This window comes from Periophthalmus magnuspinnatus, chromosome 16, assembly GCF_009829125.3.
Source record: "Periophthalmus magnuspinnatus isolate fPerMag1 chromosome 16, fPerMag1.2.pri, whole genome shotgun sequence".
In the NCBI taxonomy this organism is placed as follows: Eukaryota; Metazoa; Chordata; class Actinopteri; order Gobiiformes; family Gobiidae; genus Periophthalmus; species Periophthalmus magnuspinnatus.
This window is the reverse complement of record NC_047141.1, coordinates 415,974-443,094: the sequence shown is the minus strand read 5'-3', so window position 1 is coordinate 443,094 and position 27,121 is coordinate 415,974. Positions and strand designations below refer to the sequence as shown.

Sequence of the window (27,121 nt, the reverse complement as noted above, 5' to 3'; positions counted from 1 at the left end):
AGTGTACTCGTAAAATTGTATAATTGGTGTATTGCTGTATATTTGGTGTTTAAATGTACACTTGCTCTATAGCTGTATACTCGGTGTACAACAGTATACTCGGTGTAGCACTGTATACTTGGGGTATAACTGTATACTATGCATATGACTGTGTGCTTGATGTATAGCTATATACTTGGCATATAACTGTATACCTGGTGTATAACTGTATACTTGGAGTATAACTATATGCATGGTGTGTAACTGTATACTTGATGTATAACTGTGTACATGTTGTATAGCTGTATACTTGGTGTATAACTGAATTTTTCGTGTATTACTGTATACCTTGTGTATAATTGTATACTTGGTGTATAGCTGGATACTTGATGTATAACTGAGAGTATACATTTCAGTATGTACTGTATACAGTGCATGCGGTTTAACGGTATACTCAGTGTATAATTCTATACTCAGTGTATCGCCGTATACTTGGTGTAACTGTGGGAATAAATCGCTATATAACTGTTTACTTGGTGTTTAGCTGTGTACTTGGTGTAAAACTGTATACTCTGTATATAAATGTATACTTGGTGTTTAGCTGTATACTTGGTGTATAACTGTATACAGTACAATTTTGTTTAACTCTATACTCAGTGTAAAGCTGTATACTTGGTGTGTAACTTTGGGTATAAACAGGTGTAAAACTGTATACTCAGTGCACAACTGTATACTTGGTGTGTGACTGTATACTTGGTGTGTAAATTCTATACATGATTTTTAACTGTGTACTTGGTTTATAGCTGTATACTTGGTGGATAAAGGTATACTCGGTGTATAGCTGTATACTTGGTATATAGCTGTCATTTTGGAGTATAACTGTGGATATAAATCAGTGTATAACTGTATACTCATACTGTATAGCTATATACTTTGTATATAGCTATACATCAAGTATATATACATATACTTTGTGTGTGTATATATATATATATATATATATATATATATATATATATATATATATATATATATATATATATATATATATATATATATATATATATATATATATATATATATATATATATATATATATATATATATATATATATATTCTTGAGCTGCAGCTGCGCCAGTCCTCCCGCAGGTGGCGCTCTCCCCTCTATCTCTCCCTCTCTACCTCTCCCTCCATCTCTCCTCCGTCTCTCTCTCCCGGGGCCGGGGCTGAGTGCGGCTTTACCCCAAGACCCGTCTGTCTGCGCGCACACGACTCCAGGACCGCTCCGGCACCACAGCGGAACTCACCCGACATGCACCACGGCTACGAGCGCCTGTCCACACAGTCCACCTGAGTCCCAGACACCCGAACCCCGGACCAAGAAACCCGGACCCAATACCTCCAGACTCGAGCACCAGAGCCTCGGACCTAGAACCCCGAGCCTCAGAAGCCCGAGCCCCGAAAGTCGAGTCCAAAGCACCACCACACCAAGCTCCGGACCCGAGCACCATGGACCAGGAGTCAGGTATGAGGCGCCAAACTTTGTAGAATGTGCGCCACCAGATCCGAGGTTCGACCCAGAACAAAACAATTCAAATAAAATTAACCAGAGCTCGTTTATAAAGCGGATTTAAAATGAAACATTTTAAAAACTACAAACAGAAAAGTACAGACGCAGAGACGCACGTGATCTGGTTTAAGGAGAATGTATTTTTATGTTAATTACAACGGAATCGTTTCGATTTTTTTTTTTTTTTTTTTCTTTATGGTCTAAAAAGGACTAAACCAGGACTGAACCAGGACTGAAACAGGACTAAACCAGAACCGAACCAGGACTGAACCAGGACTAAACCAGAAGTGAACCAGGACTGAAGCAGTACTGAACCAGGACTAGACCAAAACTAGACCAATGCTAAACCCGGACTAAAAATTCAATGCTCTTATCTGATACAGACAGGCTCCTTAGAGGTCTTTTTCTTGTTCAGAGTCTACAATATAGAGGAGGAGAGGAGAGGGTCAGAGGAATAGAGGAGAGGGTCAGAGGAATAGAGGAGAGGGTCAGAGGAATCGAGAAGGCCAGAGGAGTAGAGGAGAGGGTCAGAGGAAAGGGTTAGACAGTCAGAGGAGCAGAGGAGTGGGTCAAAGGAGCAGAGCAGAGGGAGAGGGGCAGAAGAGGTGAGCAGAGGAGAGGGTTAGAGGAGCAGAGGAGGTGGTCAGATCAGAGTGGCTGAGGAGCAGAGGAGAGAGGCAGAAGAGGTGAGCAGAGGAGCAGAGGAGAAGGTCAGATCAGAGGGTCAAAGGAATAGAGGAGAGGGACAGAGGAATAGAGGAGAAGGTCAGAGGAATAGAGGAGAGGGTCAGAGGAGAGGGTTAGAGGAGCAGAGGAGAGGGTTAGAGGAGCAGAGGAGATGGTCAGATCAGAGTGTCAGAGGAGCAGAGGAGAGAGTCAGAGGAGCGGGTCAAAGGAGCAGAGCAGAGGGAGAGGGGCACAAGAGGTGAGCAGAGGAGCAGAGGAGAGGGTCAGAGGAGCAGAGGAGATGGTCAGATCAGAGTGTCAGAGGAGCTGAGGAGCGGGTCAAAGGAGCAGAGCAGAGGAGAGAGGCAAAAGAGGTGAACAGAGGAGAAGGTCAGATCAGTGGGTCAAAGGAATAGAGGAGAGGGACAGAGGAATAGAGGAGGAGGTCAGAGGAGTAGAGGAGAGGGTCAGAGCAGAGGGTTAGAGGGTCAGAGAGGCAGAGGAGAAAGTTAGAAGAGCAGAAGAGAGGGTCAAAGCAGCAGAGCAGAGGGAGAGGGGCAGAAGAGGTGAGCAGAGGAGAAGGTCAGAGGAGCAGAGGAGAGGGTTAGAGGAGCGGAGGAGAGGGTTAGAGGAGCAGAGGAGAGGGTTAGAGGAGCAGAGGAGAAGGTTAGAGGAGCAGAGGAGAGGGTTAGAGGAGCAGAGGAGATGGTCAGATCAGAGTGTCAGAGGAGCAGAGGAGAGAGTCAGAGGAGCAGGTCAAAGGAGCAGAGCAGAGGAAAGAGGCAGAAGAGGTGAGCAGAGGAGCAGAGGAGAGAGGCAGAAGAGGTGAGCAGAGGAAAGAGGCAGAAGAGGTGAGCAGAGGAGAGAGGCAGAAGAGGTGAGCAGAGGAGAAGGTCAGATCAGAGGCTCAAAGGAATAGAGGAGAGGGACAGAGGAATAGAGGAGAAGGTCAGAGGAGTAGAGGAGAGGGTCAGAGGAGAGGGTCAGAGGAGCAGAGGAGAAAGTTAGAAGAGCAGAGGAGAGGGTCAAAGGAGCAGAGCAGAGGGAGAGGGGCAGAAGAGGTGAGTAGAGGAGCAGAGGAGAAGGTCAGAGGAGCAGAGGAGAGGGTCAGAGGAATAGAGCAGCAGGTCAGACGAGTAGAGGAAAGGGTCAGAGGAGAAGAGGATAGGGTTTAATAATGAAGGGTATTTTATAGTGAGTGAAAATGTATCTCTGATGGTGAAGACTCAGGTCTGGTTTCAGTTCACAACCTGAGATCAAAGTCTAGATTTAGACCAGTTCCCATGTGTTAGACGCTCGCCTTCCCTGTGCCTGAGATGCCCTCCCTGTGCGTGAGATGCCCTCTCTGTGTATCAGATGCCCTCCCTGTGTGTCAGATGCTCTCCCTGTGTGTCAGATGCTCTCCCTGTGTGTCAGATGCTCTCCCTGTGTGTCAGATGCCCTCTCTGTGTTCTCATGGGGTCTTCTTTAGTCCTGGCTCAGACCTGGATCAGTCCTGGTTTAGTCCTGGTTCAAACCTGAATCAGTCCTGATTTAGTCCTGTTTGAGTTCTATTTTCAGATGCATGTGAATCTTATTTAAAAATGACAGTCATAATTAATGAAGGCCTCATGAGATCCTGACCCACAAAACAGACTCCAGCTGTAGACCTGTTTTAGTACAGCTGTAGTCCTGGTTCAGTTCTGGCTCAGTCCTGGTTTAGTCCTAGTACAGTTCCGGTTCAGTCCTGGTCCAGCTCTGGTTCAGTTCCGGTTTAGTCCTTATTCAGTCCTGGTTCAGTCCTGGTTCACACCTCGTTCGGTTCTGGTTCACTCCTAGTTTAGTCCTGGTCTAGTTCTGGTTCAGACCTGGTTCAGTTTTGGTTCAGTTCTGGTTCAGTCCTGATTCAGACCTGGTTCAGCTCTGGTTCAGCTCTGGTTCAGATCTGGTTCAGATCTGGTTTCAGTTCTGGTTTAGTCCTGGTTCAGACCTGTGTATAATGAGTGCTTGTGTCTCTTGCGCTGAACCATTGGGGAAAATATCTGTGATTTTTCTGCCATTAGATTTGTGATTTCTATTTTAATAATTGTATTCTGTTCAGTTTTAAATATTTTAAACATATCGAGAAGAATCAACAAAAGACTGAAATCTGAACTGACAAAATAATACATGGATCACATTCGTGTAAATGAAAAAAACTACTGTTAATGCAAAAAAGTACTAGGAAACTGTATTTATATAAAGATATATTATAAAGACTAGTTAACCTGCTAGTCACCGCAAGAGAAAGTGAGCATGGGTGCACTTTGGTGCCATCGATTTTGGGTCCATTTCACTTTATATTGAAAAAGCGTGGGCCCCTCTCTCTGTAACTGCTGCTGTCATGGTTTTAACCTGCTCTACATGATCGTTGGGTTTTTATTTCACTATTGTGTACGTAACTCATGATATGAACATTAATAACAGACCAGTAAGTGACCTTACAGCCTTGTGGCCACTCCCGCTAGCGTTGGCAACAGGTTTGATTGATAGTGTTTGTAAATGCCTGACCCTTGCCAAACCGGCAGTGTGTTACCTTCAGCAGCCTTGCTCCTGATTGGCTCTTTGGTTGCTATGATACTTGCGGTTGGATTTCCAAATATGGAACTGGCCTCCAGATTAGTCGCTATAACTGCTAACCTCGAACGCCGTAAGTGATGTCATACTCCCTCAGTCCAGTCCACTTTAGGGAAAAAATAGTGAAATAAAAAAACCCAGGATCATGTGGAGTGGGTTAAAACCATAATTTTAAGGTCAAAATGACGAGTCTGACAACAGCAGTTACAGAGAGAGGGGACACAGTTTTTACATAGAAAGTGAATTGGAGTGGATGGAGCCGAGTTGTGCCCATGTTCACTTCCTGTTTGGAGTGTGGTGGTTAGTGGGTTAGCTGTGTCCATTTATATATACAGTCTATGGTATCGAGTCTAGTCCTTAATATCAAAATTTGATATTAAGCGTGACATTTTAGTATCATGACACCAGTCTGTCATATTTCATCCATTGTTCTCTTGTGGCTCGGTTCTTTGCAGACAGCAGCTCATCGCCACGCGCCGCTGACCTGGACGACTGTAGCCCCCCACCACGGATGGCGGACATGCTGGAAGCTCATTCGCTGGGGCTGCTGGAGGGGGCATGTCTCACCAAAGTGGAGCTGCGGGTCACGTGTAAAGGAGTCCCAGACCGAGACCCCAGGACAAAACCCGATCCCTGTGTTGTTCTCAACATGAAGACACAAGGACAGTGGATCGAGGTGGGAATAAACCAGGACCATACCAAGACTAAAGCAGGACTATACCACAACTAAACCAGGACTAAACTAGGACTATACCAGCTCTAAGAAAGACTAAACCAGGACTAATCCAGGACTAAACCAAGACTAAACCAGGACTATACTAGAACTAAACCAGGACTAAACCAGGATTAAACCAGGACTATACCAGCACTGAACCAAAACTAAACCAGGATTAAACCAGGACTAAACCAGGATTAAACCAGGACTAAACCAGGACTATATCACGACTAAACCAGGACTATACCACGACTAAACCAGGACTATACCTCGACTAAACAAGGACACAACCAAGACTAAAAGAAGACTATACCAGGACTAAAACAGGACTAAACCAGAACTATACCAGGACTAAATCAGGACTAAACCAGGATTATGCCAAAACTAAACCAAGACTATACCAGGAATAAACCAGGATTAAACCAGGATTAAACCAGGACTATACCATGACTAAACCAGGACAAAACCACGACTATACCAGGAATAAACCAGGAAGAAACCAGGACGAAACCAGGAATAAACCAGGAATAAACCAGGACGAAACCAGGAATAAACCAGGAATAAACCAGGACGTAACCAGGAATAAACCAGGAATAAACCAGGACTAAACAAGGACTAAACCAGTACTAAATCAGGACTAAACCAAGACTAAACCATGACTAAGTCAAGACTAAACCTGGACTAAACCAAGAGTGAACCAGGACTATACCAAGACTATCCATCCATCCATCCATCCATTTTACTTCCGCTTATCCGGGGCCGGGTCGCAGGGGCAGCAGTCTGAGCAGGGACTCCCAGACTTCCCTCACTCCATCCTTCCCTCACTTGTGGACAAGACCCCAAGATACTTGAACTCCTCCACTTGAGGCAAAGACTCACCACCCACCCGGAGAGGGCAAACCACCTTTTTCCGGTCGAGAACCATGGCCTCGGATTTGGAGGAGCTGATTCTCATCCCAGCCGCTTCACACTCGGCTGCAAACTGCCCCAGTGCCTGCTGCAGGTCCTGGCTCAAAGAAGCCATCAGGACAACATCATCCGCAAACAGCAGAGATGAAATCCTGTGGTTCCCGAACCAGACCCCCTCCAGCCCCTGGCTGCACCTAGAAATTCTGTCCATAAATATAATGAACAGAACCGGTGACAAAGGGCAGCCCTGGCGGAGCCCAACATGCACCGGGAACAGCTCTGACTTACTGCCGGCAATGCGAGTATTCCTTCCACCGCCCGACAACATCCCCAGTCGAGGTCAGCAGCTCTCCACCCACACTGTAAACAGTGTTGGTGAAGCACTGCTTCCACCTCCTGAGGCGTCGGACGGTTTGCCAGAATTTCTTCGAGGCCGTCCGATAGTCCTCCTCCATGGCCTCCCCAAACTCCTCCCAACCTCGAGTTTTTGCCTCTGTGACCGCATGAGCCGCGGCACGCTTGGCCCGCCGGTACTCATCGGCTGCCTCAGGAGTCCCACAAGCCAACAAGCCTCTATAGCAGTGTATTTCAACCTTTTTTGAGCCACGGCACATTTTTTTCATTGAAAAAATCACGAGGCACACCATAAGCAGAAAATGTTAAAAAATGAAACTCTGCATCCTATATTTACAATATAAAGTAATTCTCATCAGATTATTTTGAACAGGAATCAAATAAACACACAAAAAAAGCATTTTATAATAAAATAAAATATTTCTACTCACTCAGTGTGAAACCTGATATTTTTTTAGACCAGTTAGGTGTAATTGGATAATTTCCTACGGCACACCAGACAATATCTCACGGCACACTAGTGTGCCGCGGCACAGTGGTTGAAAAACACTGCTCTATAGGACTCCTTCTTCAGCTTGACGGCATCCCTTACTTCCGGTGTCCACCACCGGGTTTGGGGATTGCCGCCGCGACAAGCACCGCAGAACCAGGAATAAATCAGGACTATACCATTACTAAACCAGGACTAAATAAGGACAATTCCAAGACTAAACAAGGACAAGGTCAAGACTAAACCAGGACTCAACCAGGACTCAACATTGACTCAACCAGGACTAAACCAAGACTGAACCAAGACTAAGCCAAGATTAACCAGGACTAAAGCAGGACTATACCAGGACTAAAGCAGGACTAAAGCAGGACTAAAGCAGGACTAAAGCAGGACTAAACCAAGACTAAACCAGTACTATTTCAGCACTAAACCAGGACTAAACCAGGTTTAAACCAGAACTAAACCAGGAGTAAACCAGGACTAAACCAGTGCTATACCAGAACTAAACCAGGACAAATCCAAGACTGAACCAGGAATGAACCAAGACTAAACCAGGACTAAACCAGGGCTAACTTAGGACTGAACCATGAGTCAACTAGGACCAAACCATGAGTAAATCAGGGTTAAAACAGGACTAAAACAGGACTAACCCAGGACATGACCAGGAGTAGACCTGCTTCAGTCCTGTCCCTGGTGTAATCCTGGTCTATCCTGGTCTAGTCCTGGTCTAGTCATGGTCTAGTTCTGATCCAGTCCTTGTCAGAGCAGGTGTTATGAATAAACATGAACCACTTCAACATGGATCCAGGTCACCCCCAGCAGCAAAGTGGTTATCCTCCCTCTCACCAGGAGGATATGGGTTAGAGACCTCATCTCTCTGAGTCGAGTGTTCCTGTGGTAGAATGGTTAGCCTGTCTACAACCTCAGCCTGTAGCCTGAGGTTGTAGGTTAGACTCCTCTCTGTCTGTGTGTCTGGGGTCCATTTGAATCAGGACTAAAAATACAGTATAAAGTGGGGCAGATATAAAACAACCCCTCTCCTCTCTCCATCCTCTTCTCCTCTCTCCATCCTCTTCTCCTCTCTCCATCCTTCTCGCTCTCTCTGTCTCTCCCCCCATTTCTCCACCCTCCTCTCCTCTCTCCACCCTCTCTCTTCTCTCTCTCCTCTCTCTGTCTGTGTTTTTGTCTCTCTGTCTTTGTCTCTCTCTGTCTCTCTCTCTGTCTCTATGTCTCTCTCTCTCTGATTGCAGGAGACACAGATGTGAATGGCCATAAATGAGCTGCTTTAGGCAGTCAGTCAGTCTTGACAGGTCCAAATCAGGACTACACCAGGTATACACCATGCCTAAACCAGGTCCAAACCAGGTCTAAAACAGATCCACACCAGGTCAAACAGTGGCTCAGTGGTTAGAGTGTTGGTTCCCCAACCTGAAGGTCGGAGGATCGAGTCCCGGTCGTTATGTCCTTAGGCAAGACACTTCACCCACATTGCCTAGTATGAAAGTGGTGTGTGCTTGAATAATAGGTGGTGGTCGGATGGCGCAGATTGGCAGCCTCGCTTCCGTCAGTCTGCCCCAGGGCAGCTGTGGCTACAATAGTATCTTACCATCACCAAGTGTTTAAATGAATGAATAATGACTATAGTGTAGCGCTTTGAGAGGCTTTGACAAGCCTGTAAAGCGCATTACAAGTGTAAGCCATTATTATTATAAATCAGGACTATAACAGCACTAACCCAGGAATAAATGAGGACTAAGCCATGACTATGCCAGCACTAAACCAGGACTAAACTAAGATTAAAGCAGGATTAAACCAGGACTAAACAAGGACTAAATCAGTATTAAACCAGGACTATATCAGGATTAAATCAGTACTATATCAGGACTAAACCAGGACTAACCAAGAGTAAACAAGGGCTGAACCAGGACTGAACTAGGACCGAACCAGGACCAAACCAGGACCAAAATAGGACTAAACCAGGATTAATGCAGAACTGAAACAGGACTGACCCTGGACTAGACCAGGACTAGACATGGTCTGGTCCTGGTCTAGTCCTGGTCTAGTCCTGGTCTAGTAATTGTTCATTCCTGGTCTCATGCTGATCTATCCTGGTCTAGTCCTGGTCTAGTCCTGGTCTAGTCCTGGTCTAGTCCTGGTCTAGTCCCGGTCCAGTCCTTGTTGAGTCCTGGTCCAGTCCTGGTCCAGTCTTGGTCTAGTCCTGGTATAGTCCTGGTATATTCCTGGTCTAGTCCTTGTTTAGTCCTGGTCTAGTCCTGATACAGTTCTTGCCGAGTCCTGGTCCAGTCCTGGTCCAGTCCTGGTCCAGTCCTGGTCTAGTTATGGCCTAGCCTTGGTGTAGTTCCGGTATAGTCCTGGTCTAGTCCTGATCTGACCCTGACTCTGTGATTATTATCATAATGAGAGCAGGTGTTATGAATAAACATGAACCACTTCAACATGGATCCAGGTCACCCCTAGCACCAAAGTGGTTATCCTCCCTCTCACCAGGAGGTTGTGGGTTAGAGTCCTGATCTCTCTGAGTGGAGTGTTCCGGTGGCAGAATTGTTATCCTTTCTCTCACCAGGAGGTTGTGGGTTAGAGTCCTGATCTCTCTGAGTGGAGTGTTCCTGTGGCAGAATGGTTAGCCTATCTGAGGTTGTGGGATAGACTCCTCTCCGTCTGTGTCTGAGGCTATTTGCATCAGGACTAAAAATACTCAAAGTGTAAAGTGGGGCAGATATAAAACGACCCCTCTCCTCTCTCCATCCTCCTCTCCTCTCTCCATCCTCCTCTCCTCTCTCCATCCACCTCCCGTTTCTCCATCCTCCTCTACTCTCCTCTCTCCCTCTGTATTTATCTTTCTCTCTCTCTCTCTCTCTCTTTCTTTCTCTCTGTCTGGTTGCAGGAGACACAGCTGTGAATGGCCATAAATGAGCTGCGTGAGGCTAGGTTCTAAACCACAACTAAATCAAAACTAAACAAGGACTATACCAGGTCTACACCAGGACTAAACCAGGTCTAAACCAGTACCAAACCAGGACTAAACCAGGACTAAACCAGGTCTAAACCAGGTTCAAATAAGGACTAAACGAGGGCTAAACCAGTTCTAAACCAGGTCTAATCAAGGACTAAATCAGGTCAAAACCAAGTCCAAACCAGGACTAAACCAGGTCCAAAACAGGACTAAGCCAGAACTAAACCAGGTCCGAACCACGAATAAGACAAGACTGAACTAGATCCAGACCAGCACTAATCCAGGTCTAAACCAGGTCCTAACCATGTCTGAACCAGGTAAAAACTAGGTCCAAACCAGGTTAAAACCAGGTCTACACCAGGACTAAACCAGGTATGAACCAGGATTAACCAGGTCTAAACCAAGACTAAACCAGCACCAAACCAGGACTGAACCAGGTCTAAACCAGGTCTAAATCTGGACTTCACCAGGTCTAAAACAGGCCTAAATCAGGTCTACACCAGGGCTGAACGAGGACTAAAATAGGTCAAAACCAGGTCCAAACCAGGACCAAGCCAGGACTAAGCCAGGTCCAAACCAGGTCTGAACCAGGTATGAACCAGGAATAAACCAGGTCTAAACTAGGACTAAACCATGATTAAACCAAGACTAAACCAGGACTAAAGCAGCACCGAACCAGGACTGAACCAGGTTTAAACCATGTCTAAACCTGGACTTCACCAGGCCTAAATCAGGTCTAAATCATGTTTACACTAGGACTAAATGAGGACTAATGCAGGTCAATACCACATCCAAACCAAGACAAAAACAGAACTAAACCAGGTCCAAACCAAGACTAATCCAGGTCTAAACCTGGTTCAAACCAGGACTAAACCAGGTCTAAACCATGCCTAAACCAGTTCCAAACTAGGACTAAACCAGGTCTAAACTATGTCTAATAAAGGTCTCAACCAGGTCAAAACCAGGACTAAACCATGTCTAAACCATGACTAAATCAGGACTATACCAGTACCAAACCAGGTCTAAACCAGGTCCAAACCAGGACAAAACCAGGGCTAAATCAGCGCTAAACCAGGTCTAATGGACGACTAAAGCAGTTCAAAACCATGTCCAAACCAGGACTAAATCGGAACTAAACCAGGTCCAAACCAGGACTAAGCCAGGACTAAACCAGTACCAAACCAGGACTAAACCAGGACTAAACCAGGTCAAAACCAGGCCCAAACCAGGACTAAACCAGATCCAAACCAGGACTAATCCAGGTCCAAACCACGAATAAAACAGGACTAAACCAGATCCAAACCAGGACTAATCCAGGTCCAAACGAGGTCCAAAGAAGGACTAAACCAGGCCTAAATCATGTCTAAATCAGTTCCAAACTATGTCTAAGGCAAGTCTAAACCAGGTCTGAACCAGGTCTAAACCAGGTCCAAACTAGGACTAAACCATGTCAAAACCACGTCTAAACTATGTCTAATCGAGGTCCAAAGCAGGTCAAAATTAGGTCTAAATCAGGACTAAAGCAGGCCTAAACCAGGCCTAAACCTGGTCCAAACCAGGTCTAAACTAGGTAAAAAATAGGTCCAAACCAGGTCTACACCAGGACTAAACCAGGGATAAACCAGTTTCTAAACCAAGTCTATACCAGGACTAAACCAGGTCTAAACCAGGTCTAAACCAGGTCTAAACCACGACTAAACCATGACTAAACCAAGACTAAACCAGAACTAAACCAGCACCGAACCAGGACTAGAGCAGGTCTAAACCTGGACTAAACCAGGCCTAAACATGGACTAAACCAGGCATTAACCAGGACTAAACCAGGACTAAACCAGGACCAAACCAGGACTAAACGTGGTTTACACCAGGAGTAAAACATGACTAAACCCAGACTCAACCAGTACTGAAACCAGGACTAAACCTGGTGCCATGCAGGACTAAACCAGTACCAAACCATGACTAAAGCAGGTCCAAACCATGACTAAAGCAGGTCCAAACCAGGTCTAAATCAAGTCCAAACCAGGACTAAACCAGGTCCAAACCAGGACTAAACCAGGACTAATTTAGCTGTAAACCATGACTAAATCAAAACTAAACCAGAATTAAACCAGCACCGAACCAGGACTAGACCAGGTCTACACCAGGACTAAACCATGACTAAACCAGGACTAAACCAGCACTAAACCTGGAGTAAACCTGGTGCAAACCAGGACTAAACCAGGACGAAACCAGCTCTAAACTATGTATAATCGAGGACTAAAGCAGGTCAAAACCAGGTCCAAACCAGAACTAAATCTGAACTAAACCAGGTCCAAACCAGGACTAAGCAAGGACTAAACAAAGTCCAAACCATGTCTGAACCAGGTATGAACCGGTACTAAACCAGGTCTAAACCAGGACTAAACCATGGCTAAACCAAGACTAAACCAGGACAGAACTAGGTCTAAACCATGTCTAAATCTGGACTTCACCAGGCCTAAACCAGGTCTAAATCATGTCTACACCAGGACTAAACGAGGACTAATGTAGGTCAATACCAGGTCCAAACCAGGACTGTACCATTTCTAAACGATCTCTAAACCAGTTCCAAACAATGTCTAAGCCAGGTCTAAACCATGTCCAAACCAGGTCAAAACCAGGTCTACACCAGAATTAAACATGGTCTAAATCAGGACTAAACAATGACTAATCCAAGACTAAACCAGGACTATACCAGTAACAAACCAGGACTAAACCAGGTCAAACCAGGACTAAACCAGGGCTAAATCAGCTCTAAACCAGGTCTAATTGAGGACTAAAAAAGTTCAAAACCACATCCAAACCAGGACTAAATCAGGACTAAACCAGGTCCAAACCAGGACTGAGCCAGGACTAAAGCAGGTCCAAACCTGGACTAAGCCAGGTCTGAACCAGGTCCAAACCAGGTCAAAGTCATACAAACCAGGACTAAGCCAGAACTAAACCAGGTCCATAGCAAGACTAATCAAGGACTAAACCTGGTCCAAACCAGGACTATATAATTTCTTATCCATCTATAAACCATTTCCAAACAATGTCTAAGCCAGGTCTAAACCAGGTCTAAAGCAGGTCCAAACTAGGACTAAATCATGTCTAAACCATGTCTAAACCAGGTCTAAACTATGTCTAATCGAGATCTAACAAAAGCAGGTCTAAACCAGGACAAAAACAGGAATAAATGAAGTCTAAACAAGGTCTACACCAGGACTAAACTATGACTAAACAAAGACCTAACCAGAACTAAATCAGGTCTACACCAGGACTAAACCATGAATAAACCAAAACTAAACGTGGAGTAAACCAGGACCAAATCAGGAATAACACAGGTCTAAAACTGGTCTAAACCAGGACTAAACAAGTACTATACCAGGACTAAACCTGATGCAAACCAGGACTAAACCAGTTCCAAACTAGGAGTAAAGCAGGTTTAAAACAGGACTAAACCGGGACTAAACCAGTACCAAACCAAGACTAAACCAGGTCTAAACCAGGACTACGCCAGGACTAAACCAGGACAAATCCAGGACCAAACCATGACTAAACTAAGACTAAACCATGTGTAAACCAGCACCAAACCTGGACTATGGAAAGACTAAACCTGGTTTAAAACAGGACGAAACCGGGACTAAACCAGTACCAAACCAGGACTACACCAGATCTAAACCAGGACAAATCCAGAACTAAACTAAGACTAAACCATGTATAAACCAGCACCAGACCTGGACTAAACCAGGCCTAAACCAGGTCTAAACCATTACTAAACCAAGAATAAAGGATATCTAAACCAGCACCAAAACAGGACTAAAGGAGGTCTAAACCATGTCTAACTCTTGACTAAACCAGGTCTGAACCAGGTCCAAACCAGTGCTAAAATAGAATTAAACTAGGACTAAACCAGGTCTTAACCCTGTCTAAACAAGATCCAAATGTCAGTCTTCAGGCAGGAGTGACCAAAAAGACAGAACTCGGGGAAGGTTTAACAGTGTTTATTCACAAAAAGTGCAAAGTGTGAAAATGACGGTAGACCAAACAGTGAGTCGGGAGCGGGGTGTGTGCCGTGGTCCAAGGGTAGAGTGTGAGTAGCAGAGTCTGCTACGGGCTGGACTGTACCGGTAGAGAAACCAGGTCTAAAGCAGGTCTAAACCATGTTTAAGCCCAGACCAGGACTATTACAGGACTAAACCAGCTGTAAACCAGGACTAAACCATGACTAAACCAAGATTAAACAGGACTAAATCAGCACCACACCAGGACTAAACCAGGTCTAAACCTGGACTAAAACAGGCCTAAACCAGGACTGAACCAGGTCCAAACCAGGACTAAACCAAGAACAAACCAGGACCAAAGCAGGACTAAACCAGGACTAAACCAGGAACAAACCAGGACCAAAGCAGGATTAAATCAGTTCTAAATCAGGTCCAAGCCAGGAATAAACCAGGTCTAAACCATGTCTAAATCAGGTCCAAACCAGGACTAAACCATATCTGAAACAAAGCAAAGCAAGACTAAACTATGTCTAAACCAGGTCTAATCGAGGTCTAAACCACGTCTAAACCAGGTTTTAACCAGTTCTAAATCAGAGCTAAACCAGGACTACCCCAGGTCTAAACCAGGTCCAAACCAGGACTAAACCAGGACTAAACCAGGTCTAAACAAGGTCTAAAACAGGTTTAAACCAGGTCTAAACCAAGTCTAACATTATCATAGTATTTCTCAGTGCATCAGAAATCCAACCAAGTGAAACAAGGATGACAGTGTGTGTGAGGGGCAGGGGGTATGCTCTGTGTGTGTGCATGTGTGTTGTGTTTGTCCTTGTTTAGTCCTCTTGATTTATTCCTGGCTTAGTGTTGGTTTGGGCCTGGTTTAGTCTTCCAGGTTTAGTCCTGGTTTAGTCTTGGGCTAGGGTTAGGTCACTAGCATGGACGAGCTTGAGTTGTTACACATGGGACGAAGGGTGGATGCGGAGGGAAGGAGGAAGCTGAAGGGGCACTGCGGATGGATTGATGTTTTTGGTGATTTTGAAGGGGAGAGACTCCTGGAGAGAGTTTCCGGGAGTCTGTTTTGAGTGGAATATTCATGGATGAAAGCCAAACTGACTGATCTGGCTGATATTGGGGAGCACGAGCGTGGTGTCTGTCTGCAGCTGCCTTCATCCTGGCCTCAGATTAGAGGGTTAGAGGAAACCGCACAGCGTAGCGCCATATCCAGGTCCTGGCTAGCACGCTCGGTTTGTCCGTTGGTCTGTGAGGAGATGCCAGACGTGAATTGGGTCATCTACCGGAATTCCATGGAGTCGGAATACATGGTTGTTATGTGGTCTGCAGTCTCCTTGGTGGTCGGGAGTTTCCGTAGGGCGATGAAATGGGCTGCCTTGGAGAACCAGTCAACAATAGTGAGAATGACTGTGTTACTTTGAGATGGCGGAAGGCCCGTCATGAAGTCCACTGCCACGTGGGACCAAGGGCGTTTCGGAACTGGTAGCGGTTGGAGCAGACCGGAAGGTTGCGAGTGGAAGGCTTTGCCCCTGGCACACACCTGGCACACCAAGACATAAGCCCTGGTGTCTTTGTCAACCGTGGGCCACCAGAAGTGACGTCTCAAGAGGGAGAGTGTGCGATTGACCCCTGAATGGCAGGCGAACCGAGAGCAGTGGACCCATTCTACCTGAATGGGTCCACTGCTCTGCTCTGGGAGCGGACAGGATCTGGAACAAGGAGAGTACCAGGTGGGCCATTGCCTGGAACAGGCCGTGTGCATCCAGATCCGTGTGCGTGGTGGTCCTGGGGACGGTGACGGGAGCTGGGGGCGAGAGTGAGTGGAGGCCTGGTTGGAGAGCTGGGTAACTTACTGGGTCAGGGTGTGGTTGCAGTCGAGCAGGGACTGCATGGTTTGTTCATGTTGCCCAATGATGATTCCATGATGCGAGGACGCGTGTGCGGCTGGGTCGGGGACGGGGTGGGCAGTGCCAGTGGGGGTGGGCTGGGTCGGGGGTGTGGGCTGGGTCGGGGGTGTGGGGTTCGTGCCGGTCATGGAGAGCTGGGTTGGAGACCCAGAGGAGAGGAGCTGAATGGGTCCAGGGAGCGGGATCTGACGAGGAGCAAAAACATTGAACTTAGAAACAAGTAACAAATGCAGAAACATGAGACGGGAGGGGGAAAACAGCACAAAAAAGGCAGGACAGACTGGGATCTTGACACAGGTTTAGTCTTGGTTTAGTCCCTGTTTTGTGCTCCTGGTTTAGTCCTGTTTTAGTCATCCTGGTTTTGTCCTGACATAGTCCTAGGTTAGTCTTGGTTTAGTCCTGGTTCTGTCCTGGTTTAGTCCTGGCGTAGACCTAGGGTAGTCCTGGTTTAGCTGATAGGGAACTGCAACTGTCTGCTGTGTCAGATGCCCTCCAAGTGTGTGCTTGTGTATGTGTGAGTGTGTGTTTGTGGGGGTGTGTGGGTGTGTGTGTGGGTGGGGGGGTGTATCTGTGTGTGTGTGGAGGGTGGAGAGGTGCTATGAGAACCTCGGGTGCTGTTTTGCTGGGTGAAGGTGGAGAGAGCAGATGGAGAGATGGAGTTAATTAGATGTTTGTGAAAATGAACTGCACCACCACTCCCACTGTAATCACACTCTTGGTCCAGGCCTAGTTTAGTCATGGTTTAATCCTGCTTTAGTCCTGCTTTAGTCCTGGTTCAGTCCTGGCCTAGTTCTGCTTCAGTCTTTGTTTAGTCCTAGTTTAGAATTTTTAGAAGTAGAAGAACGGCATACAAGAACAGCAACAATGCAAAAATGTTCAATTTAGAATATTTTTAAGACTTTAGAATGTTCAGAATATTTTTTTTTATTTTTGTTTTTTGTAAAGGCATATGTCTTTTTGCATTTTGTTCCAAGAAGCACAATTGTTATTTCTCTTTTTTTTTTTACATTCAGGACAAATGTTGCTGTGTTCATAAATAGTTTTTGCAAATCATTATTCAAATGTTTTATCAAAATGATTAAAATGTCCACATATGAGGATATTCGTTTTGCATCCCTTTTCTCAGAAACTACATAATGTAAAAAGATAATTATTTGTTTTTACATGCATCAGGTCCCCATCAGCCTAAATAACAAAGAGAAATTAATAAATCATGTCATGCAAGAGCTTAGGTCTTAGAAGGTTAAACCTGTCCGTTCCCTGTATGACCGGAGCAGGAGCTGTGTTCGCATTAACGGCAGTAAGTCAGACCTGTTCCCGGTGCATGTTGGACTCCGCCAGGGCTGCCCTTTGTCACCGGTTCTGTTCATTATATTTATGGACAGAATTTCTAGGCACAGCCAGGGGCCGGAGGGCGTCTGGTTCGGGAACCACAGGATCTCATCTCTGCTGTTTGCGGATGATGTTGTCCTGATGGCTTCATCGATCCAGGACCTGCAGCAGGCACTGGGGGGGTTTGCAGTCGAGTGTGAAGTGGCTGGGATGAGAATCAGCTCCTCCAAATCCGAGGCCATGGTTCTCGACCGGAAAAAGGTGGTTTGCCCTCTCTGGGTGGGTGGTGAGTCTCTGCCCCAAGTGGAGGAGTTCAAGTATCTTGGGGTCTTGTTCACGAGTGAGGGAAGGATGGAGCGTGAGATTGACAGGCGGATCGGTGCAGCATCTGCAGTGATACGGTCGCTGTATCGGTCCGTTGTGGTGAAGAAGGAGCTGAGCCGGAAGGCGAAGCTCTCGATTTACCGGTCAATCTACGTTCCTACCCTCACCTATGGTCATGAGCTCTGGGTAATGACCGAAAGGACAAGGTCGCGGATACAAGCGGCCGAAATAGGTTTCCTCCGCAGAGTGGCTGGGCGCACCCTTAGGGATAGGGTGAGGAGCTCAGTCACACGGGAGGAGTTCGGAGTAGAGCCGCTGCTCCTACACGTTGAGAGGAACCAGCTGAGGTGGCTCGGGCATCTGCTCAGGATGCCTCCTGGACGCCTCCCTAGGGAGGTGTTCTGGGCATCTGTCCCACCGGGAGGAGGCCCTGGGGAAGACCCAGGACACGCTGGAGGGACTATGTCTCTCGGCTGGCCTGGGAACGCCTTGGGATCCCACCGGAGGAGCTGGAGGATGTGTCTGGGGTGAGGGAAGTTTGGGAGTCCCTGCTTAGACTGCTGCCCCCGCGACCCGGCCCCGAATAAGCGGAAGAAAATGGATGGATGGAGGTTAAACCTGGTATAATCTTGGTTTAGTCTTGCTTTAGTCTTGTTTCTGACCCGGTTCTGTTTGGTGTCTTGCAGGTGGACCTTTCTGAGGCAGTTTAGTTTCGGTTCTGACCTGGTTCTGGCTGGTCTCTTGTACCTCGACTGCTCTGAGGTGGTTTAGTCCAGGTTCTTACCCAGTTCTGGCTGGTCTCTTGCAGGTGGACCTCTGTGAGGTAGTTTAGTCCTGGTTCTGACCTGGATATGGCTGGTCTCTTTTAGGTGGACTGCTCTGAGGTAGTTTAGTCATGCTTCTGACCCGATTCTGGCTGGTCTCTTGCAGGTGGACCGCTCTGAGGTGGTCTGCGGCTCTATGAACCCATCCTTCTCAAAGGTTTTCACTCTGGACTTTTACTTCGAGGAGGTCCAGAGGCTGCGGTTCGAGCTCTTCGACGTCTTCGGACCTCAGGACTCTGACTTCCTTGGGTCTGTGGAGTGCACCCTGGCCCAGGTGAGTAGACCGGCAGTAAAGACTTGACCAGGACTGAACTAGGACCAGACTGGGACTACATTCGGACTAAAGAGACTAAAGATGAAACCAGGACTAAATCAGGACTAAACCAGGACTAAACCAGGACTCAACCAGAACCAGACCTGGATTGTGGGACTAAAGGCTCAACCATGAGTTAACCAGAACAAGACTGGGACTAGACCCGGACTAAACCAGGACCAAAGCAGGACTCAACCAGCACTCAACGAGAATTGCAACAGGACTAAACCAAGAGTGAACCAAGACTGAACCAGGAGTCAACCAGACAAAATGGCACAATCTTTATGGGCTTATGCCCATAAAGATTACTGAAACGTGAATCACTACAAATACAACTTCAGAGGCTCAATGAGAAGAAACGACTAGAACATGGATAAAGGTCTGAAGAGTCCAATTTGCAGAGTAGCTCCAATTTAGGCAGACTCAAGTTCTGTTTGGGCAGTTGTGAACGCGCCAGTTTGATTTTGTATAGACTAAAGAGCCGAGGCCATCTGGAGGAGGAGTGGAGGTTGAAGGAGAGAAAGGAGACAACCCTCCGCGTCTTCTCCTCGCATGCCCCTTTAAGCAAACTGGTATTTATCCAGCTGTGGACCCACAGTTGGAAAGATGGAAACATAGACTGTATATATCTCTGGACATAGCTAACCTGCGACACTTCCTGTTCCAAACAGGAAGTGAGCATGGGCATGATTCGGCTCCGTTGACTTTGACTCCAGTTCACTTTTTATTGAAAAAGCATGGCCCCTCTGTAACTACTGCTGTCAGGGTCTTCATTCTGACCATAGCATGTTGATTTTAAAAGTGAAAGCCTATTGTTTGCAGTTTATTTCTTCCTCCCTTCAGATAGATATAAGGCAGTGTCCACCAGCAATCTGACCAGAACTGAAGAAGAGGCTTGGATGAGCAGCGAAACATCTTCACTTCTACAACTTTTTGCCCAGCTGACACTTTTGGCTTGTACTATGGATCAGACCTGGACGACTGAGGGATTACACAGACATGTTGGTTTTAACCCACTCTATATGATCCTAGGGTTTTTTTCCACTATGCTGTCCCTAAATTAAAATATGAACATCAATAACAGACCAATCAGGTCGCTTCTATCACTAGTGCTGCTCCATGAGCGTTAGCAACAGGCAGTGTGGGCGGGAAGTTGCATTATGCTCAAAAGCCTTGCTCCTGACTAGCTCTTTGGCTACTATGACACCTGTGGCCAGTTTTCCTCGACTATGCTAAAGTAATACTTATTGGCGCTTTAGTGTGTTTACTTGAGCTGTGGAGAGTAAATAATATCTGAAAATCGAATTTTCACATAAATGGGATGTGGCTGGTCTGGTTTTATGAAATTGTTTTTATTATAGCTGTGAAGGTTTAGCGCAAATGTCCTGTACCCGCCATACACACCTGTTCAGTTCTTAGACCTTTGACGTGCTGTAGGCTGGGACCAGAGTTAGGAGAAGGTGACTGAGGAGGGGGAAATCTCTGCTCAGATACAGCAGCAGAAGGAGATGGATCTCAACTCCTCTCTCCTCTCTCTTCGCTCTCTTTCTGCTCTCTCTCTCTCCTCTCTCTCCTGTCTCTCCTGTCTCTTTCTCTCTCTTCTCTCTTTTCTCTCTTCTCTCTCCTCTCTCTTTCTACGTCTCCTCTCTCTTCTCTCTTTCCTCTCTCTTTGTCTCTCTTCTCTCTCCTCTCTCTCTTCTCTCTTCACTCCTCTCTTTTCTCTCTCCTCTCTCTCTCCTCTCTCTTCTCTCCTCTCCTCTCTTCTCACTCTCCTCTCTCCCCCTCCTCTCTCTCCTCTCCTCTCTCCTTTCCTCTCTCTCCTCTCTCTCTTTTCTCCTCTCTTTTCTCTCTCTCCTCTCTCCCCTCTCCTTTCTCTCTCATCTCTCTTCTTTCTCTCTCCTCTCTCCTCTCATCTCTTTTCTCTCTCCTCTCTCCTTTCCTCTCTCCTTTCCTGTCTCTCCTCTTTCCTCTCCTCTCTCTCTACACTCTTTCTGCTCTCTCCTCTTGCCTATCTCCTGTCCGCTCTTTTCCCCCTCCTCTAATCTTTCTTCTCTCTCCCCTCTCTCTTCGCTCTCTCTCCTTTTTCCTCTGTCCTTTCTGTTCTCTCTTCTCTCTCCTTTCTTCGCTTTCCTCTCTCCTCTTCTCTCTCCTCTCTTTTTCCTCTCTCCTCTCCTCTCTTTGCTGTCTCCTTTCCTCTCTCTTTCCTCTGTATTGTCTTTCCTCTCTCCTCTTTCCTCTCTCTCACACTATTATGTTTTTATTAAAATCTTTATACATTTTGTGTTTGTGAATCTGATCTATGATGCTTCAGACAGATGAAAGAGAGAAAGAGGAGAGAGGAGGAAGGGAGAAAAGACATAAAAGGAGAGATAGAGGGAAGAGAGAGGGAGGAAATGAAGGGAGGGAGAGATAGGGGGAGGAGAAAGAGGGAGTGGGAGGGGAGAGGGAGAGAGGAGATAAACGGAGGAGAGGAGGAAGGGATAGAGGCAGAAAGAGTAAGAGATCTGTGTTTGTGAATCAGATCCACACAACGCCTCAGAGAGAGAAAACAAAGAGATTGAAAGAGATAGAGTAAAGCCAAGAAAAGATGTTTTGGTGACAGTAAAGAGGAAGAGAGAGGGATAGAGATGAGAGAGAGATGTGAGAGGATAGACTGATGGATGGAGAGATAGAGTGCTGACTGGACGCTGTGGATGAATCAGATGTTATTAATATCTGAGACACTTCCTGTGCAGTGTTAGCATTAGCACGTCCATCTGTTAGCGTTAGCATTAGCTAGATCCATCTGTTAGCGCCTTGTTAGCGATTCGTTAGCCTCCAACCGCGCACACAGACACAGGCATAAGGTCCACGGACAGTTATATCGATACATGTTAGACCGATACCAAACGATACTGATACTGATGTGAGGTCTAAACCAGGTCTAAACTAGGACTAAACCTGGTCTAAACCACGACTAAACCAGATCTAAACCAGGTCTAAACTAGGACTAAACCAGATCTAAACCAGGTCTAAACTAGGACTAAACCTGGTCTAAACCAGGTCTAAACCAGGACTAAACCAGATCTAAACCAGGTCTAAACTAGGACTAAACCTGGTCTAAACCAGGACTAAACAGGTCTAAACTAGGACTAAACCTGGTCTAAACCTGGTCTAAACCAGGTCTAAACCAGGACTAAACCAGATCTAAACCAGGTCTAAACCAGGTCTAAACCAGGACTAAGCCAGGTCTAAACCAGGTCTAAACCAGGACTAAACCAGGTCTAAACCAGGACTAAACCAGGTCCAAACAGGACTATACCAGGTCTAAACCAGGTCTAAACCAGGACTAAACCAAGTCTAAACCAGGACTAAGCCAGCACTAAACCAGTTCTAAACCTTGTCTAAACCAGTTCTAAACCTGGTCTAAACCAGGCCTAAACCAGGGCTAAACCAGGTCTAAACCAGGACTAAACCAGGTCTAAACCAAGTCAAAAGCAGGTCTAAACCAGGACTAAACCAGGTCTAAACAAGATCCAAACCAGGACTAAACCAGGACTAAACTAGGTCTAAACCAGGTCTAAACCAAAACTATACCAGGTCTAAACCAGGTCTAAACCAGGACTAAACCATAACTAAACCAGGTCTAAACCAGGACTAAACCAGGTCTAAATCAGGACTAAACCAGGTCTAAACCAGAACTGAACCGGTTCTAAAAGTATTTAAGAAGTGACAGGAAAGTTTTTTGTAAAGTAAGTTCTTAAACTGAGTAAGACAGTGTTTAAAGAGTGCGAGAGAGAGTTTTTAAAGGGTGCAAACGAATGGGTGAGAGAGTTGCAGATTGGGTGATTATTTATGTTTTGATTTGTGTGATTTTAATGTCTTTCATATTCTGTAAAGCACTTTGAATTACCTTGTGTACGAATTGTTCTATACAAATAAACTTGCCTTGCCTTGCCTTTTAATGTAACTGCACATTGCCCTTTAAATAAATAAAGTGAAAGTGAAATAAAGTGAAACATGGAATAAACCAGGTCTAAACATGGAATAAACCAGGTCTAAACCTAGTTCAAACCAGGACTAAACCAGGTTTAAAACAGGACTATTAGGACTAAATTATGTCTAAATCAAGTCTAAACCAGGATTAAACATGGTCTAAACCTAGTCTAAACCAGGACTAAACCGTAACTAAACCAGATCTAAACCAGAATTACACCAGGCCTAAACCAGGTCTAAACCAGAACTGAACCAGGACTAAACCATGTTTAAAACAGAACTGAACCGTGTCTAGACCATATGTAAACCAGACCTGAACCAGGGCTATACCAGGTCTAAACCAGAACTGAACCAGGTCGAAACCAGGTCTAAACCAGAACTGATCCAGGTCTAAATCAGGACTGAAACAGTCCCTCTGGTCTTTTCTGAATGATTTGTCTGTAAATAAAAGGTGATGCTCAGCGACTCCTCTCTCTCCCCCTCCCTCTCTTTCTTTCTCTCTTTCTCCTGTTTATGAGTTATTATCTCTCTATCTCTCCATTTTGTCTTTCCCCCTTTCCCCTTCTCCTCTCTTGTCTCACTCTTTCTCACCTACTTTCTCTCTTGTCTCACCCACTGGAGAACATTTCATCACATTAGACCAGAGTTACAGAGGAGAGACCGGTTAACAGGAGGCTGATGGTGCAATTTGTTTGGTGCCTCTCTTGTCTCTCTCTTTCACTCTCTCCTGTTTATGAGTTATTATCTTTCTATATCTCCACTCTCTCTCTCTTTCCCCGTTTCTCCTTCTCCTCTCTTCTCATTCTATCACTCTCTCTCCTGTTGATGAGTTCTTTCTCCCCTCCGTCTCCCTGTGTTTTTGTCTCTCCATCTCTCTTGCTCTCTCCCATTACTGAGTTATTTTCTCTCTTCTCCTTCCCTTTCTCCTCACTCTCTCTCTTCCTCTCTCTCCCCTCTCCCTATTTCTCCCTCTCCCCCTCTTTCTTCCACTCTCTCTCCCTCTATCCTCTCTTCTCCTTCCCCCTCTCCTCCCTCTCTCTCCCTGTCCTTTCTCTCTCTCCCCCTCCTTCTCTCTCTCTATCCTGTTAATGAGTTAGTTTTTCAATTTATCCCACTCTCTCTCCCCTTCTCCTCTCTTCTCACTCCATCTCACTCTTTCTTCTCCCTCTCATCTCTCTCTTCTCACTTCCTCTTTCTCTTCCCTCTCTTCTCTTCCCTCTTCTCCCTGTCTACCTCTGTCTGTCCTGTTGATGAGTTCATGAATATTCATATTTGAGCAATGTCTCAGACTGAGCCCTCAGGGTCTCTGTCTGCACAGCAATACAATAATACAACAATAGAACAATACTGGACCCAGCGCCCGGATCTCAACCGGATTAAAGCTCATATAGTCCTGGTTTAGTACTGGTCTGGTCCCGGTCTCATATAATCCTGATCTGGTCCTGGTCTGGTCCTGGTCTGGTCCTGGTCTGGTCCTGGTCTCATATGGTCCTGCCTCAATCCTGGTCTGGTCCTGGTCTGGTCCTGGTCTGGTCCTGGTCTGGTCCTGGTCTCATATGGTCCTGCCTCAATCCTGGTCTGGTCCTGGTCTGGTCCTGGTCTCATATGGTCCTGCCTCAATCCTGGTCTGGTCCTGGTCTTATATAGTCCTTGTCTGGTCCTGGTCTCATATAGTTCTGGCTCAATCCTGGTCTGGTCCTGGCCTCATATAGTCCTGGTCTGGTCCTGGTCTCATATAGTTCTGGCTCAATCCTGGTCTGGTCCTGGTCTCATATAGACCTGGTCTGGTCCTGGTCTGGTCCTGGTCTCATATAGTCCTGGTCTGGTCCTAGTCTCATATAGTCACATGCCCTGTTCACACCACTGCTCCTCAGAGACAAAACCTCAATAGTGAACCTTACATTCTTTTTTTCCATAGATTAAAAAAAATAAATAATTCAGGCTAACAAGCTACACGCTAACAAGCTACACGCTACCCAGCTACGTGCCAGCGAGCTATGTGCTAACCAGCTATGTGCTAACTATTACACAGTTGTTTTAAGTTCAAAAAGCACTTTTAAATCACAAGATTCAGTGAAATGTTTTAATAACCAATAATTTTATTTCAAATCTGTTTGTGAAACTTTGTAAACATTAGTTTCACAGAGCTGATCAGCGCTGAGTTTTCAAACATTTATTATACATTTTTTCATTAAGTCACTGGGAAAAATTACTGAGAAATGTACACGAGGAACCAGAGGGGCGGTGGTCACTGTTGAGCTCCATGACTAATGCATATGTATAAATGTGTCAATAAAATCTACATATGCTAATTTAGTCTAATGTTCTAGATCATCTCTCAGAGGAAATTGTCCAAGGCTCTGCTGCGACCGGGAGGAACTGTGGGCAAGACCGTCGTCACGGTAAGGAGAGAAGTATACTAGTGTACTACTATACTACTGTACTACTATACTGGACTACAATACCATACTACTGTACTACTATACCAGTGTACTACTATACTACTGTCCTACTATACTAGTGTATTACTATACTGGACTACAATAGCATACTACTGTGCTACTATACTAGTGTACTGCTATACTATTGTATTACTATACTGGACTACAATACCATACTACTGTACTATTGTACTACTGTACTACCACACTGTACCATACCATACTGCTGTACTACTATACTACTACTACTATACTACTGTAGTACTATACTAGTGTGCTACTAAACTAGTGTACTACTATACTGGACTACAATACCATACTAGTGTACTACTTTACTAGCATACTACAATACTACTGTACTTCTATACTAGTGTACTAAATATACTGGACTACAATACTTCTCTGCTACAATAATGTGCTACAATACTACTCTACTACAATACTGTACTACAGGACTACTGTACTATTTAGTTCCGGTTTAGTCAAAAACTGTGTGTGTATATATATATATATATATATATATATATATATATATATATATATATATATATATATATATATATATATATATATATATATATGGACAGGGCTAACCTGTTAGCTGCCGTGTTCCAAACAGGACGTGATCATGGCCGCAATTTGGCTCCATTGGCTTCAATAACTGCTGCTGTCAGACTAGTCATTTTGGTCTTAAAATGTTGGTTTTAACCCGCTCTACATGATCCTAGGGTTTTTATTTTACAAATTTGTCCCTAAATAAAGAAATGAACTTTAATAACAGACTAATCTGGAGCCTTCTTTCCCCAAGGTTGCTCTCGCTAGCATTAGCAACAGATGTGATACTTGTGGTTGGAATTCCAAATTTGGAACTGGGCTCCAAATTAGCCACTAGGAAGGCAAGTCTTGATGAGCTTCATTTTGAGCCGAACACTGTGGGTGACATCACACTTAGTCCACTTCTTTATACAGTGTATGGATTCAGTCCTGGTTTAGACCTGGTTTAGACCCGGTTTAGACTGAACTAAAATGCTACTATACTCCAATACTACTGTACTACAATAACACTACTTCCCCCACAGTAATTCTGTACACGTACTATTACTACCACCGCAAAACACGACTGCTGTTACTATTGCTGCTAGTGCTACTATTACTACAACTACTGCTGCTACTATTACTACTACTATTGGTGCTACAACTACTGCAAGAATACCACAACAATCCTACTACCACCACAATAATCCTGTGTTATTACTACTACTACTAGTACTACTACCACATTACTGCTGTACTAAAATGCTTTTTTATGATGATTGTTACTACTACTGCTGCTACTGCTGGAATACTACAATACTACTACTACTACTACCACCACAATAATTGTGTGCTTCTACTACTATACTACTACTACCACCACCACAATACTACTGTACTACAAAACTGCACTACAGTAAGATTTCTACCACTACAATCATTCATAACTCTGTTCTACTACTGTTACTACCACCACAAATGATACTTCTACTACTATACTACTACTACTACAACTACTGCTACAACTGCTACTACTACCACTACTACTACTATTACTGCCACTGCTGCTTCTGCTGCTCCTACTACTACTGCCGCTGCAGCTACAACTGCTGCTGCTACTACTACTACTGCTGCTACAAGTACTCCAGGAGTACTAAAATACTACTACCACCATAATAATCGTGCGCTTCTACTACTATACTACT

At 45.4% G+C, this 27,121-nt stretch overlaps 2 protein-coding genes across 2 annotated transcripts in view; both read left to right on the top strand.

The window, feature by feature from the left end:
• The window catches only part of mat2b (methionine adenosyltransferase 2 non-catalytic beta subunit), a 220,739-nt gene that overhangs the window by 189,468 nt on the left and 4,150 nt on the right, over window positions 1-27,121 (top strand). The window lies entirely within an intron of this gene.
• cpne4a (copine IVa) overlaps window positions 1,447-27,121 on the top strand; it is a 68,196-nt gene continuing 42,521 nt past the window's right edge. Inside the window, exons 1-4 of the mRNA XM_033980956.2 lie at window positions 1,447-1,505; window positions 5,267-5,487; window positions 18,760-18,927; window positions 25,272-25,343. Coding sequence (XP_033836847.2) covers window positions 1,490-1,505; window positions 5,267-5,487; window positions 18,760-18,927; window positions 25,272-25,343 — 477 coding nt within the window. The 5' untranslated portion in view covers window positions 1,447-1,489. The remainder of the gene's footprint in view (window positions 1,506-5,266; window positions 5,488-18,759; window positions 18,928-25,271; window positions 25,344-27,121) is intronic.